The sequence below is a fragment of the Notamacropus eugenii genome, chromosome 1 (genome assembly GCF_028372415.1).
Source record: "Notamacropus eugenii isolate mMacEug1 chromosome 1, mMacEug1.pri_v2, whole genome shotgun sequence".
Taxonomy (NCBI): Eukaryota; Metazoa; Chordata; class Mammalia; order Diprotodontia; family Macropodidae; genus Notamacropus; species Notamacropus eugenii.
The window spans coordinates 690,857,182-690,874,005 of NC_092872.1; the positions used below are offsets into that span (position 1 = coordinate 690,857,182).

General features: G+C 38.2%; 1 protein-coding gene across 2 annotated transcripts in view; it reads right to left on the minus strand.

The window, feature by feature from the left end:
• The window catches only part of CDH11 (cadherin 11), a 213,334-nt gene that overhangs the window by 54,641 nt on the left and 141,869 nt on the right, over window positions 1-16,824 (minus strand). For both annotated transcript variants that reach the window (XM_072635916.1, XM_072635917.1), the window contains one exon: window positions 2,620-3,022. In XM_072635916.1, the coding sequence (XP_072492017.1) occupies window positions 2,620-2,844 (225 nt within the window). In that variant the 5' untranslated portion in view covers window positions 2,845-3,022. The remainder of the gene's footprint in view (window positions 1-2,619; window positions 3,023-16,824) is intronic.

A 16,824-nucleotide genomic window follows, 5' to 3' on the forward strand; every position in this document is an offset into this window, starting at 1 on the left:
AGTCTGACTGATTTTGCTGAGATGACTGTGCAGCTCTGACTTCAGTTCTTTTCTTCAATGTGGGGCAGTGGTGGTGTCATGGAAAATGCTGAAGAAATCAGAAGATGTTAATTCTCCTTCTGGCTATTCCACTATAGCATTGACTATTCAGGGTAAGCTCCTTGCCTCTTTTTGCATTTCAGTTTCCATATCTGTGAAGTTAATTTGAGTTATTATTGCTAAAACTTGAGTTGTTTATGTGCAGACACCACCCTTCCACATCTAAGATTCCTACCAGTTGAAACATTCTGTGTTCTTAAGTACCCTCCAGTTCTTATGACATGTGGCACAGTGGTCCATATTTTAAGATCCTTTCTACTTTTAACATTCTATAATTCTGTACTTTAATTCATGAAATTTCTTGGGAATTAAATAGACATTTTTTGTGATTACCAATATGATTAACTTTTAAAAATATTTTAGATTCTTCTCATTTCATTGACCACACTAATACAGATGAAAGGTAGATGTAAAAAGGGGATTTATATTATTTCCATTTAATCAGATATGATTTACTATTAAGCTCCATACAAAACATGTAGTTCAGTAAACCATTAAATAGTATCAAGTGAACCAGGCATTTCTTTCTTGCCAATTTCCAACCCTAAGGATTGTAGACTTTTTTTCTTTTACATATTCAAGTACAAATTTTCCTCATATCAACAAAGCATGGGCAAGTTTCAATTTTGATAACAAATTATAAATACTGAAACTTGGAGATCGAATAAATTATCATCAGCTTTTAACTTAATACATGACACAGAAACCACTTCATCAGAACCTACAAAGGAAGAAATGCCTACTTAATGTAACCATGTATTGGACAGCCATTTCCATTGTCCAAGCTAAAATGATCATACTTAAATTTAATATTCTATTCTCTTGTCATGTCCATAGTGAAAATTCACAAAATCTCATCCATGTTACCTAGATGTGTTCTGATTTCATGGCATTATTATCCCACCAGGGACCAGGACCGTTAACATACCTATCCTTTATCAGCATAAATAAACAAAATTATGGAATTATTGAACAGATGGCCTCTGACTATGCTTTGCAATAAAGATTATTAGAAGTTAGAAAAAAATAGATCTGGAAAATATATGAGGAGTAGTATCCTGACATACATTTTAAGAAGCAAAAGATACCTCAATGCATAAAATGGTTTTACTATAAGGGATATTACAACACAATGTCAGGTGTGAAAGTGAATATACAACGTTAAATCTGGAAGGGAATTGTTCTCTTTCCTCACTGCAAATCCCAGTCACTCTACCCCTCCCTGTTTTCCTAGGGTATCACCCATTCTCCACCCTCTCTTTCCTGTCTTCAAAATCTTGACCCTATAATTTGCCAGCTCAGCTTGATACCACTTATTACCCGTAAGTTCCTTGACCTGTCTTCACCCATCCTTCTTCAAACCACAACCCTTGATTACAACCTATTTTCTTTACTCCTACTCATGTGCCACTGAACACATAGGAACTCATAAAAATTTGCTAATTCATTTGACTAAAAATATATGTTATGTGGTCTTCACTGGGACCTCATTGCTATATAATAATCATTTTATTTTTCTTTGATGAGTTCTCTATTTTATTCACCACAGTCTCTGTTCCAAAACTTTTTCTTTCCTTAGGCTATTTATATCACCTTTTCCTCTTTCCCTTTCAGCAGAGAACTTTGCCTCATAATTCACTGGGGGAAAAATGTCTTCACTGCTCTTCCCTACTCATAAGTTCCATACTTCAAACCATTTCAATACGATCTTAAACTCTCTCCAGTCTAGGGGAAAGAAGTGGTCCTTTTCTTTCTCAATAACAACTTTCCTACTGGTGCACTTTATCCCATCTCCTCTGGGAAAATCACTCCTTCAGTTATCACCCTTCTTTCTCTCTACCCTGTCTCCTCTCCTTCCACTCCACACCCCCCAAATTTTCCATCTTTTCTCTATAAAATTGCCTCTCTTCTGCTTGCTGAGATGTCTCAAATCCACAAAAACAAAACAATACAAATATTTGACACTACTCTCCCCTCAAGTTATTCTGTCATTCCCTTTTTCACAGTCAAAATTCTAGGATGAGAGGGCTGGGGAGCAGTTTAAATACCATGGGTCCATTTTCTGACCTTCCTGTTCTTACTGCTCAGTCACTGCAGTCTGGTTCTGACCTCATCATTCAAGTGAAATTATCACTAAGGTCAGTAGTGACCTCTTAAATGAAAAATTCACCCATCTTTTTTCATTCCTCACCCTCCTTGACATCTGTATAGCATCTAATACTTCTGAATAAATCACCTAGAAGCTCTCTTCTCATTGGGTTTTTGATACTTCTCTTTCTATAGAGTTTTGGAAATGTATACATTCCATATAATCCATATTTTAATCCTGATTCTACCTTTTGCCATCTGTGTGACATCAGGTAAATCACTTAACCTATCTGGGTTTTGTCTTTCTGTAATGGCCTTTCTAGCTCTAATTCTCTGACATTAGCATCCTATGACTGTAGCCAATGCAGTCTAAGATTCACAGAATCACCAGGAACATCGACATTTTAAAAAAAAGGGAGGTCAATATCTTACCCTGCCAACTAATACAGGATCTGGTCCAGTGTACTCTTCAATTACAAAAAACTGATTCCAGACCCAGCCTCTTTTGGAACGTTGAAGAACCTGACCTTCCTTTCCTTTTTCATGGTGAGCGTGGAGAGGCCTTAAATGATTCAGTTTCTCAGTTGAGAATGCCTGGCTGTTAGCCAGGATTCCCAGGCAGACCAGGATAGCATGTAAACAGTAGTTCTCCTTCATTTTTGGTTAAGTGAGAGGCACAGGAGTATCTCTGTAAATCCAGCCTTTGTACCCGGAGATCTGACAGTCTTCAACCTGGCAGGCCACTCAGCACATTCAAATGGAACCGTCTTCAGAGAGAATACCACCATTCAGGAAGAACATCACCTCAATGCTGTACACCTTCCCAATTTTGCCTCTGAAAGGAAAAGAAAAGATGTGATCATTGACTTCACAGTCAAAGAAAATCTATACATTCGTTAGCAAGTATGCTCAAGAACAGTGCAGTGGGGTAAGATGGAGGAAAACAGTGGTTCCTTAAAACAGTGGCAATAACCAATGGATGCAGTTCACTGTGGGTCTGGTAGCCTTTGTTATCGTTCAGTTATTTCAGTCACGTCTGACTCTTATAACTCTATTTGGGGTTTTCTTGGCAGAGATACTGGAGCCGTTTGCCATTTCCTTCTCCAGCTCATTTTACAGATGAGGAAATGAGGGAAACAGGGTTAAATGACTTTTTCAGCTAGTAAGTGTCTGAGGTTGAATTTGGACTCAGGTCTTCCTGTCTCTAGACCCAAACCTCTATCCACTGTGCCACCTAGCTGCCCCAGTCTTACTCAGTCATCCAACATGTTGATGGGTATAGAGATGATCAGTACCTGAGGTAGTGAAGAGAATGTTAAACTGTTAGTTAATAAGCATATAAGCATTTTTTTTAAAGTCAGACATTGTGCTAAATGCTGAAGGAACAAAGAAAGGCAAAAATAGTCCCTGCCCTCGTGAAACTCACATTCTAATGAAGAAGCAAACATGAAAACAACTAGGTCCATGAAGAAATACATAAGCAGATGAACGGTCAGACAGAACATACAAGCTGCTGGAGGGGACCAGGAAAGGCCTTTTATAGAAGGTGAGATTGAGAGTTTGGAAGTTTGGGGAACCAGAAGGCAGCAGATGAGAAAGGAGATCAGTCCCAGATCCAACACTTGCTATGGCTCTGTGTGCCTACACAGACACACAGAAGAGCCGTCTTGTCTCTTCTAAGTCTTGTCCACTTAAGACTAAACACACTTTGATTCTCTATTGACCTTCACATGACAGTTTCTTGTGTCCTTCACCATCCTGTTCTTTGCCTCCTGGATGCTCTCAGCTTGTAAACGTTCTTGCTAAAATGTGATGCCAGTGCTCCATGCAGGGCTCCAATGAGAGTTGTTGAACATTTCTTCCAGCTCTAACACTTTTTTCTTCCTTCCTTCCTTCCTTCCTTCCTTCCTTCCTTCCTTCCTTCCTTCCTTCCTTCCTTCCTTCCTTCCTTCCTTCCTTCCTTTCTTCCTTCCTTCCTTCCTTCCTTCCTCTTCTTTTACTTTCTTCCTCTCTTCCCTTTCTTTCCTTCCCTTCCCTCCTTCCTTCCTTCCTTCATCCCCCTTGTTGGTAAAGACCTTCCTTGCACTAATTTTACATAGAACTTGTTTCACTTGTCTGATAATGGTAGTTATAATATTTAATTTACTTCCCACTTGGCTGAATTCCTGAAATTCTCTATCATGTCAAAGAAATCACTTCATCCTGCAAAATCACTTCAACCCTGGAACTCACACTTGGGCAATATCCTCTGCACCTAAGGTTCTATCTTCCCTCTGATGGAAGGGTACAGATTTCTGCTCCCCAAAACTCCCTCCTTAAGGAAGGCACCAGGTCAGATATCTATTCATTAATTGCTCCTTAAGGGAAGGGACTAGTTTGATTTTCTTTGTATCACCAACACTTAGACTCATTCTTGGCATATAGTAAGCTCTTAATAATTTTGGACAGACCTACCCAAAGAAATCTGTGTTTATGTTTTACAACCCAATACACTATAACCTCTGTATGGTTACGGACTATATTTTATCCTACCATCTTATGACCCACAAAAAAGAGAACAGTGATCTGCACAGGACAGAAGGTATCTGATAAATAATGGTGGAAGGAAGAAAGGAAGGAAGGAAGGAGGGAGGGAGGAAGAGAAGAAGAAAGGAAGTGAGAGAGGAAAAGAAGAAAGAAGGAAGAAAAGAAGGAAGGAAAGAAGTGCATACTCTGCCAGGCATTGTGCTAAGCACTTCACAAATATTGTCTCATTTGCTATTCACAACTCTGAGAGGTAGGTGCTATTATTATCTTCATGTTACAGTTGAGGAAACTGAGGTAAATAGAGGTTAAGTTGCCCAGAATTCCCTTAGTAAAGGGAAGGAAACTTCCATTGTGTTCTGAATACCTACCAAGAGAGAATGGAAATCAACACTATGGTATGAAATGACACCTATCAGTTTTCCATAGTGTCATTTATGAAGTGCTCATGCTCATGGAGATAAATTATTTTTGTGTATAAGTTGTGAAGTGTGTGTATGTGTGTGTGTGTGTGCGCATGTGTCTTAAGGTTTCAATTAAAGTTGAATGTATTTTTTGTACCTATTTCTGTGGGTTGCCATTTTAAAGAAAAGTCATACTATCTTCATACCAAATGTACTATCCCCCTCACCCCCATCTTTGTTAAATAATAATTAAACCAAATACTTCCTCTTGAACACATAAGAGCGGATTATATGACTTCTGAAGAAAGATGAGAATCTTAAAATTATGTAATACATATAATCATGTACGTGTGTGTCAGCACTTGATAAATATTTAATTGGTTGATTATTATCCATTTTGTAGAAAAAAAATGTTATATTGAAACACGTTTAACACTTCTGCTCCATAAATTGTCCATTGTATGGTTATAATCTGTAAAAAAAATATGATTATAAATCTTATTTGTCAGTCAAAAAGAATGTGTCTACTAAGTGGCAGGTACTGTGCTAAGTGCTGGAAATGCAAAGACAGACAAAAGACAGTCCCTGCCTTCAAGAGTCCATTGGAGGAGACAACACCTAGACAACTATGGACAAGCAAGACACATACAGGAAAGATTTGGGTTAATCTCAAGGGGAAAGTGCTAGGACTAAGGAAATTTCAGAATGACTGCCCATAGAAGGTGTAGTTTGGGCCAGGAATCGAAGGAAGTCAAGGAAGCAAGGGGATAAAAATGAGTAGCAAGAGAATTCCAGACAAGAAGAATAGCCAGGGAAAATAAATGCGCAGAGTATGGAGATGGAACATCTTATTCTTATGGAAAGGAAGCCAGTGCCAGGAATTTGTAAACCAGAGCACTTCAGAAATTGGTATAAAAATAGGTTCTGCAACTCATTCACTGTGGAAATATGGTTAAGAAATCTCCCAAGAACTTGATGGCACTGATAAGCTGAATCTACCTCCAAATTGCACAGCTCATAAAACTAGCAATTATGTAAGGCCAATTTATGGATAATAAATGTGAATATTAATTGTAATGCCAACTCATCTGGTGCTTCCTTTTACTAAAGTCCTCCTCTGCATTTACCATCCATGACACTGGGTTGGTTTCTCTGGGGCTATGAGAAAAAGAGGCTAAATTCTTATAAGGTATAATGAAACAATGCACACAAACCATTTTGTGAATCTTAAAGGAAAAGCAAAAAGTGCTATTGAAAAGTCAATGGTTGGCACTACTCTTGTTATATTATGAACAATAGGAATGGCCAGCCTATAGAATAGTGCTTTAGTGTTTACAAAGTGCTTTACCCATATTTTCTCATTTTCTCAGAACAACTCTAAAAAGTAAATGTTCTTATGATCCTCCTTTTTACAGATAAGTAAACTGAATCACAAATAAGTAAAATGAGTTTTCCAGGGTCATCATTACTAAGTCTCAAAGGATAGATTTGAATTTAAGTCTTCTATACTCCAGCAGAGCTCCATGCATTTTGTATTTAATTGTCTATCATAACTATTACCAGTATCTCTCTCTCTTCAGAAATATATGTACATATACGTGTATGTCTGTATACTATACTATATATGTATATATACAAACAATATACTCACAAATATGTGTGTATATACACATGCATATTTATTTATTTCCTTTCTTTTTAATGGTATTTGTTGGATTATATGATCCCTTACAAATCTAAGATTTTATGATTCTTTATTATAGGCAGGTTAGTGGCTCAGTGGATAGAGTGCCAGTTCTGGAGTCAGGAAGACTCATTTTCCTCAGTTCAAATATGGCCTCAGGTAATTACTAGCTATGTGACCCTGGGCAAGTCAATTAATCCTGTTTACCTCAATTTCCTCAACTGCAAAATGGAGAAGGAGATGACAAACCACTCTGGTATTTTTGTCACAAAAACTCCAAATGGCATCGTGAAGATTCACACCCAATTGAAACTACTCAACTACAACATGATTTTTTATCATCCCAGTATTAGCCTCACTAAATATTGTAAGGCTTATGATAGAACTTTCCACCAAGTGACAACACATTTAGGTTATGGTAATTCATAAAAATAACAACATGAGGTATGATTTTCAGAGTACCTATGGTCTCTTGAATGATCAAAGTAAGATTTTAGTACTTTGTGCTTACAAAACACTTTATCTTCCTTGCATCATTTGATAACAAGACAACTTGTTGGTGAAGAAGAGAGAGCACCAGACCTGGAATCTACAAACACCTGAATTCAAATCTAGCCTAGAAACTCACTATCTCTGGGACCTTAGGATAGATTCAGGGTTGGGGAACCTGTGGCCTCAAGGGCACACGTGTCCCTCCAGGTCCTCAAGTGCAGCCGCTGACTGACTCCAAACTTCACAAATCTTCATCTACCTCAGTTTTTTCATCTTTAAAATGGGGGAAGCAATGGTATCTCTTACCCGGGGTTATTGTAAGAGTCAAAATAGATAATATTTGTAAAGTACTTTGTAAACATAAAAATACTATACGAATGTTAGTGATGATGGCGATGATGATGATGATGATCCGGTGAGCTTTAAAGAACAGATATCATTTCCCCTCATTTTACAGATGGAGAAACTAAGTCTCTGGGAATTGTAGCCTAAGATCAAACAGCGAGAAAACTGAATCTCTTAGATTAGAATGTTTGTATTTTGACCCCCAACTGATTGTGGTTTTCACAGCACGATGCTTGCATTTATGAATGCAGTTGAGATCAAGTCTAAAATTCAGTCTTGCATAAGTGAAACTGCCTTTTACATAATGGCTAGTATTCTCAGCAGTCCATAATTATGGACATAATTAATGCTTCTAGAGAGATGATGTGAGAAATATTAATCTGGAGTGAGAGGGGAGAAAAGAGCTTAACCAGAATGTGACAGACATGCTAGAAATCACATTTTATAGGAAGTAAGTTAATCTACCCAGTGAACCCATTCTTCTTTCTCAGGTACAAGGCTAAGGTTGCTGAACTCCCAAGGTATCTTGCCACAGTAAACAGCAAGCAAATTTATACTGGTTTCAGCAGCAGGATGGAGTTAAAGAAAATTCCCCTAACATAGAATTTCTGAACTTCTGCATATGTTAAGATAGATGTGGGTCCTGAGAGATGCATTCTGTGAAATGTGCTTCTAGAGCCTCGTGTAATGCATGGTGATTGATGGAAGGAATGTGATGGGCTTTGCAGGAATATTGCATAAAAATTAATGGAAGGCTGAATTCCAAATGAGACCTCCACTGTAGTTAGAATTAGGGGTAAATAGCGATACTCTAATTTGTTTTAATAGCGATCCCCAAGATGGTTCCTTAACAATCCTTCCATTAATGCTATTCTAACAAGATACTGCTTTTGGGGCCCACTAAGAAGCCTAAGTAGCATTTATATACACGGACTTCATTTCGTGATGAGGGAAATATTGACAGAAAAGAAAAAGGAAGTTCTCTTCAAAGTCATCAAAGTAATAATATGACAGGAAGGTGCATTTACAAAAGAAAGAGAGCTAAAGGCCTGTCGAGCTCCTCTCAGTTGATAGGCAGATAACCACTTTTAACCTGTGGCTCCTCTAGCAAAAAATAGTCTAGGTTTTGTCTCTGTTAAAGTAAATGGCATGTAAGGCTGTTTGAGTATATTAGGGGTGCTCTTGGGAATTTTCATGAGGCAGGGAAGTGAAGCAGCTTAGAAAATTTCTAAATGGATTTCAGGTTTGTCTTGCATTCCTCCCCCTCCCCCAATCTCCTCTGTCCCCTCCCCCATCCCCTGCTCTCAGAGTCTTAACTATCAAATAAGCACACTCATTTCTTTATTTCTAGGAAGCTCATTCCAAATTAAAGCTATGCTGTCATCACATTCAGAATAACACCCCCCCCACACCCAATCTGCATCATAACTCAAATTTCTAGCCTACATCTGTGAAGTCACCTCAAAGCTTTGCTCCTTAACTGTGGCATTCCCCTACAACAAACACAGCTTTGTAACCAATAGTATTCTATTATGCAAATTAATTCCAGCATATTATATTCCGTGTGTGTGTCTCATCATTCAGCACTGAGCTGGTCTCTGTCTTCAAATCCAATCCAACAGAATTAGCTTCATCTACGAAAACAAAGCCGAAAAGGAGAAAGAAGTCTGATATGATAAACTTAATAATATGCCCCTTCTCTGTTTTAGGGACTAGACAGAGTGGCTGCCTTTAGGCACAGACATCTCCTTGGTAGCTGAATATGCAAATGCTGATGTGAAGAGGGTCATTTCATGGACTGTTGTTCTTTGACTGCCACCAAGTTCAAATGCCCAGCATCTGTTATGGAGGCTGCAGGATTTAATGAGCAGGCCAAGCTAAGTATCTAGAAATGTGAGACCCCCATTCTACAAGGGTACTGGGAAAGCTGAAGATGAACCTCACCTAAGCAGGATCTCTTTGCTACTGTTGATCTATCTGCCCATGATGTGGAAGCTGCAAAAGCATTTTCTGAATCAGAACTAATCCAGATGACTAAGATTAAAGAGAGCTCCCCATGAGTATTAAGAAATATATCCCCATCTAGACCATTATGGCTAGGTACTATAAGATTTGGGGGTCTATGCTATGAAAATACATTAGGAAGCTAGTGTGCTTCAGTGGAGCAATGTTAGATTTAGGGTCAGAGGACAAGATCCAAATTCCAGCATTGACATTTGTTACCTGTTTTTGCTATTGCTATTCAGTTGCTTTTCAGTCCTGTTCAACTCTTTGTGACCCCATTTGGGGTTTCCTTGGCAAAGGCATTGAAGTGGTTTGCCATTTCCTTCTCCAGCTCATTTTACAGATAAGGAAACTGAGGTAAGCAGGATTAAGTGACTTACTCAGGGTCATACAACTAGTAAATATCTAAGACCGTATTTGAACTTAGGAACATGAATCTTCCTACCTCTAGGTCTGGCACTCTATCCACTGAGCCATCCAGCTCAAATCTCTTTGAGTTTCAGTTTCTTAATTTATTACTTCATCCATTTCATTGTATTTCCCCTTTACTGTGCTTCAGACTCTCTGGACATTATACTACCATGACTCAGCTTTCTTGTTATCCTGGAAATTCCTTTTGTATTTGGGGCCTTCTCACCCTACAATCTCTTTCCAGCATACCAATTTACTTATCCCATAGGTGAGTTCTTTCCTGGATTTCTATGATGAGGAGGTGCCCAGCCCAGCCACATGAGACTCCCCTAATGGATGTATTTTTGACTGTCCAGATTTCATCACTAAGCACTCCTATGGGTACCTCTCAATACATTTTTCAGTTCCTTTTTATATTTTGCCTTTTCCCTTTAGAAGGTAAACTCCTTGAGGGTAAGGACTATTTTTCTTTCTGCTTGTATTTGTATTCCTGGGTCTTATCATAGTGCCTAGTAGGCAGTAAGCACTTAAATGCTTGTTAAGTGCTGTCCATCTTTCACCTTTCAAATATGAGTGTATTTGAGGTCCATTTCATATTTCCATTCTATGGGAGGGGTGAGTTCTCAGATGGGCAGAATTGAAGTGGGTTCTTTGAAGGGCAAGATGTCACCCCTTTCACTCAGCTACACTATCTCTTAAAGAGCAGGCACTTCTTAAACGCCTTCCTTCTATGCGTAACTCACTACTACTTTGAAGGCAACCTATTCTCCTTTTAGCCATTTCTAATTTTAAACACATCACCACCACTACTTACACTGCACAGAGGTCAATCTACCTGTAATTATCCAGTCATCACTCTTAGTTCTGAACTTTGCAGCCATGTAGAAATAGTTTAATCCTAGTTAGAGCAAAAAATCGCTGCAGTGGATAGAATGATGAGCCTGGAGTCAAGAAGACCCAAGTTCAAAGTCAGCCTCAGACACTTACTACTATATAACCCTGGGAAAGTCACTTAACCCTATTTGCCTCAGTTTCCTTATCCATAAAATAAGCTGGAAAAGGAAATGGCAACTTACTCCAGTATCTCTGCCAAGAACACCCCAAATTGGGTCACAGAAAGTCAGACACAACTGAAATGAAACGATAGTTAAGGAAAAGATGGGTAGTTTCTTTAATCGATCCTCATATGGCACCATCTCTATTTCCATCATCATTCTGATGTCCCCCTTTGGACATCTACCAGCCTGTTACCATCTCACTTAAAATATAGTACTCAGAAAGCAAAATATCACACTCTAATCTTTCCCCCCTTCTTGGCTATGGACATATTCTTCCAGCCCTTCCTTCCTCTGAAAGTGTCCGAGCCATATTAACATTGAAGTTGAAACTATGCTTTTGAACTCATCATGTTTTGGTCCTTCAAACTTACTCTTACGTATCTTACCTCCCTCTCTCTGAATGTAATATTACTGAGGAGGAGCTAATAGAAAACAGAGATAATCAACATGTATTATTTTACCACTTTTATGATGATGGAAACTTAGGGCCACAGAGATTGTTGTCCACACTTACACAGATACATGAATGGTAGATGTGAATATGAGTTTTCTAGCACAAAGCTCAGGGTTCTTTCCATGAGGCTTCATTGTATGAGGGAATTTCATCATTTCTTAAAACAAAAGTACCATTAGTTTTAGTGACTTCTAAGCCTTAGGGTCGTGAAATCTCATGTCATCCAACAGAGAGTTATAGAAAAGAGAGTGGAAACCACTACAATAGAGGACATACAGCAATTGAGTATCATTTATCCAAGGAGGAGCCTTATCTGTGCCAAACTCAAGCCATTCGATTTTCTTTTTCTCACTGTAATATTTTAAAATGTTAATCATTAAGATGAATAAAATACATTGCCAATGCAGGAAATAACACTGTCAGCAGTGTCAGCTTTGACTATGAATAACAACTACATATTTATGTGTGAGGACAAAGGGAGGGGGGAATATAGAGAGAGGAAAAGAGAAAGGGGGGAAGAAATCAAATGAAAAATGGGACAGATGAAAAAGAAGGGAAATTGAGAGAGACAGGAAGAATTGAGAGTTGAAGGAAAAGGAGTAGAAAAGGAGGAGGGGGAGAGGGAAAAGGGAGGGAAAAAAAGAATGGGGAAGAAGACAAAGATTATTTTTTCTTTGAAGATTTTTTCCCCCTCTGAGCTAAAGTACAAAGAAGAGAGATTAGGGTAAAATGTCAGCAATAACCAGATGTTTTACATAATGTAATGTTATTTGTGACATCAAAGGCCCTGAACCTGCTTACAAATGCCTTAGAGCAATAAATAGTGTGCACATCTAATAACTGAAAATTTTCTGTTCTTATGAAGGCTATTAAATCAATCATTCAGGTTCATGTGTTCCTATGTTGTACTGCAGAAGATTTTGCATGCATAGGGTAAAGGAAGGGAAGAAAGATAAAAAGGGTAAAAGATTTCAAAATGGACACTCAAATCATTATACTTTGTAAGAAAAATAAATCAAATTTTTAGCCAATGCAAGTCAAGCATAATATTTGTGTACTTTACTTCCAAGCCTATGAAATTTAAACCAAATATAACCTTGCTAATCCCAAGAATAATCATCAGTCAGTATACATATATGTATGTATTTGTGTGTGTGTTTACATACACACACACTCACACAAACTTTGATGGGTTTGGTCTTAAACTGGCTGATGACGAGATGCAAAACTGAATAGCCTACCATCACTGCCCTCACAGAGCTTACAGCTCAGTATGAAGGGATAAGACAAATTTTGAAAGTTGTCAGATAGCAATGCTAAATAGGACGTGAATAAGCAATGACTATTCCCAAAAAGGTGGGATAGATTGCTATGGGGACCATGATGAAGAAGTTAAATTAAATATAACACCATCATTACAAAAAACCAAACCAAACCACAAATACCCCCAATCTTTATTCTCAAATATCTTTCTTTTTCTTCCAATTCATCCTACAACACTCTTTATTCTTATTCAAAAGTTTCTGAAGATTATTCCTTTTTCATTCCAGTTTATTTTTAATAGTATTTTCCCCAATTACATGTCAAGACAAATATTGTAGCATTGATTTTTAAAAGGTTTTGAGTTCCCATTTTTTCTCCCTCCTCTTTCTGAAATGGTAGGCAGTTTGATGTAAGTTATACATGCGCTGTCATGTAAAACATAATTTTGATATTAGTAATACTTGTGAAAGAAAAAAACAGATCAAAAGGGGAAAAACATGAAAAAGAATAAAGTACATAAAAAAATAATCTTCAGTCTGCCTTCAGAGTCTATCAGTTCTTTATCTGGATGTGGGTAACATTTTCCTTCATGAGTCTTTTGTACTTGTCTTAGATCATTGTGTTGCTGAGAAAAGCTGAGTCATTCTTAGTTGATCATCACACAGTATTGCTGGTACTGTATACTGGTACTGTTTTTCTGTTTCTGCTTATTTCATTTTGTATCAATTTCTACAAGTCTTCCCAGGTTCTTCTGAAATCTGCCTCATTATGATTTCTTATTGCAGAATAGTATGCCATTACATTCATATAACAGCTTGTTCAGCCATTCCCCAATTGATGTACATCTCCTCAATATCCTATATATTTTACCACCATAAAAAGGATTGCTATAAATATTTTTACACATTTAGGTCCTTTTTCAATTTTTTATGATCTCTTTGGGAAACAGATAAGCAGTGATCTTGCTGGATCATATGGTATGCATATTTTTATAGCCCTTTGGGCATAGCTCCAAATTGCTCTCAAGAATGTTTAGATCAGTTTCCAACTCCACCAACAGTGTATTAGTGTCCCAATTTTTCCACATCTTCTCCAACATTTAGCATTTTCCTTTTTTGTCATATTAGTCAATCTAACATGTGTGAGGTGATACCTCAGAGTTGGTTTAATTTGCATTTCTCTAATCAAAAGTGTAGAGCACTTCTTCATATGCCTATAGATAGCTTCAATTTCTTCATCTGAAAATTGCCTGTTTATATCTTCAAGTTGTTTTCATTCTTTTGAATTTGTTTGATTGATTCTTGATGTCACATAGAAACAAGGTCCCACTTGCCCAAACCTAATTTTTAAGGAGTTGCTTTCCTCAATTAGCTTTTGTATTTTCTTTTCCATTTGACCAATTGTACTCTTTAAGGAGTGGTTTCCTTCAGAGGATTTGTATACCTCCTTTTTCATTTGGCCAATTCTACTCTTTCAGGAGTTGTTTCCTTTTTCCAAGCTGTTGACTCATTTTTTCATGATTCTCTTGCATCACTCTCACTTGTTTCCCCAAATTTTCTTCTACTTCGCTTGGGTGGTCTTTTTGGGGGGAAGTTTTCTTGGGGTTTTGCCCATAGATGTTTTTACATTGTTGTTCTCTTCTGAGCTTGTGTCTTGGTCTTGCCTGTCATCATAATAACTTTCTGTGGTCATATTCTTTTTTTGTTGTATTTTAGCTTATCCTTTTTGGCCTTTTTCCTTTCTTCTAAATTTAAGCTCTGTTCCAGAGTAAAAGGGGTACTGTCTTGGGTTTCTTGTGTCAGAGGCTGTAGATCCTGGCTCTTTACCTGATGCTGCACTGACGTTGTCCTGAGGTCCATGTGAGACCTTCCTGTCTGCTGCTGTGCTGAGGGGGTTTCATGGGAGGTGGCTGGCACTGCTGAAGGCAATAGGAGTCTGGAAGCTTACGTAGTGCTGAGCCAGAGTCATAGTACTGGTATCTGGGTGTGCTGAGACTGGTGGGGTGTTTCTGTATTTGCCAGGGGTTGCATGGAGCACATAACGATTTGGCAACCAGAGGGTGACTATTTGCCCAGGGCTATACTCAAGTATGTGACTGTTTTTGGAGCTGGAGTCTGGTCATTCCTCTGTCTATGTGGAGGCAGGTGGGCAGTGCTGGTGCTAGCATTTGCCTGCTCTACCTCATTGGATCTCAGGATCTCCCATTGGTTTGCTGAGGTGGGACTGCTGCTGGCTTACTGAGATACTTCCTATCCTGGACTGTGTCCTCCTTTTATCTCAGGAGGATAGAACTTTTATTTTTCCAAGCCTCTTGGTTTAAAAGATTGTTTCACCCCATTTTTTGCTGGTTATGCAGTTTCAGGACTTGTTTTGGGGTTCTATTTTATGGTCATTTGCAGGAAAGTATGGGAGAGTTATGGAATTTTACTGCTTACTTCATTGTATTGAATCCTGGAACCCAGTTTACTTATCTTAAAGAATCTGAGAATTAGAAGAGACCTCAGAATGGTATATTTTAGAGTTGGAAGGGACCTGAGAAACTTGAATAGACATGGACTACAGGTGTTCAGAGCTACATAAAGACCTTAGAATGTCAGAGCTTGGACCAATGTCTGAGTAAAAACTATCAGATAATCTCTCTGAGATTATCTCCAAATTATCCTGCATGTGTCTTGTTTGTATATCATCGTTTGCATGTGGTTTTTCCTCTTAGACTGGTGGAATCTTTGAGAGAAGGGACTGTTTTTTTTGCTTTTCTTTGTATCAGCATTGCTTAGAACAGCGCCAGGAACACAGTAGGTGCTTAGTAAATGCTTCTTGACTTGACCTTCAAGAACCACAAATGTCAAGAGGTATAAGTGACCCCCATGATCATCCAACTTAATCCCAATATTTTAACATCTGAAGAAAATGAGGACCAAAATGGAGAGACTTAAAGAATAAAATCTGTGACTGAGTATAAAAAGAAAACAGGTCTTCTGGATACAAAAGGAGGGCACTGACCACTAGTCTACACTTTCCATTGAAATGGCCACCTCCAATAACTAAAAGAGCAAAGGCAAGAAAAAGTACACGATGACCCAGAAGACAGCTTGAGAGATTGGCTGTTAAGTGTCTGAGAAAGGAAGCAATTTGGATACCTTTCCATTTGAGCTGACATCCTGCAGAGAACCACTTTCGATAAATTGCCTCTTTTTTAAGTATAAACAGTCATAGGACGGATCATCAGGAGGTGGTCTTAACAAAACAACAAGGGAGCTAATGGAGTCTGCTAGCATAATTGCTAAGATAAGGGAAGAATCTGTTTCAAATAATAATTGGTTAGAGTATGTAGACTTCCAAGCGGAAAGGGAACATATTCCCAAATCTAACCTGCGACCCCAATCCACTTTGGTTCAAACGTATCTTTCCAGCTTAATCGATGTGAGTTGATGACACACTGAACTGAACCAAAGAACAACTTAAATAAAACCGCTTCCAATTACTGTGAGCTTAATATGACCAGTTGCTCCAAGTATTCCCACGGTCAATGCTCTGATCAAAATCTGCAGGCTGAAAATTGTTTATATTACTTCTCACTGTACCCTGAGTTTGCATACACCATCCCACATTCCTAGAACAAGCTCCCTGGGGTGCAGCATGGAGAGAGAAATATGGGACTGGGGCTCGGTGGGCCTGAGAGTCTAACAATCTATTGCTACCTTGTTGTGTGACCTTAGGCAATTTGCTTTCTTTCTCTGAGCTTCATTGTCCTTAGTTGTGACACAAAGGGATTGGACTAGATGATTTTTAAGAGTGCACATAAAAATATGGAGTAAGAAGTCCTAGGTTGGATTTCTAGCTCCCCTAAATATCTTCATGATCTGTAAAAATTGCTTCACCTGTTTCCTCATTTTCCTTATATATAGCCTAAGGAGGTTAGATTGATTGTAAATTCCCTTTTTATTACCTATCCAATCTGTTGCCAATTCCTATTGATTCTACCTTTACCACATCTTT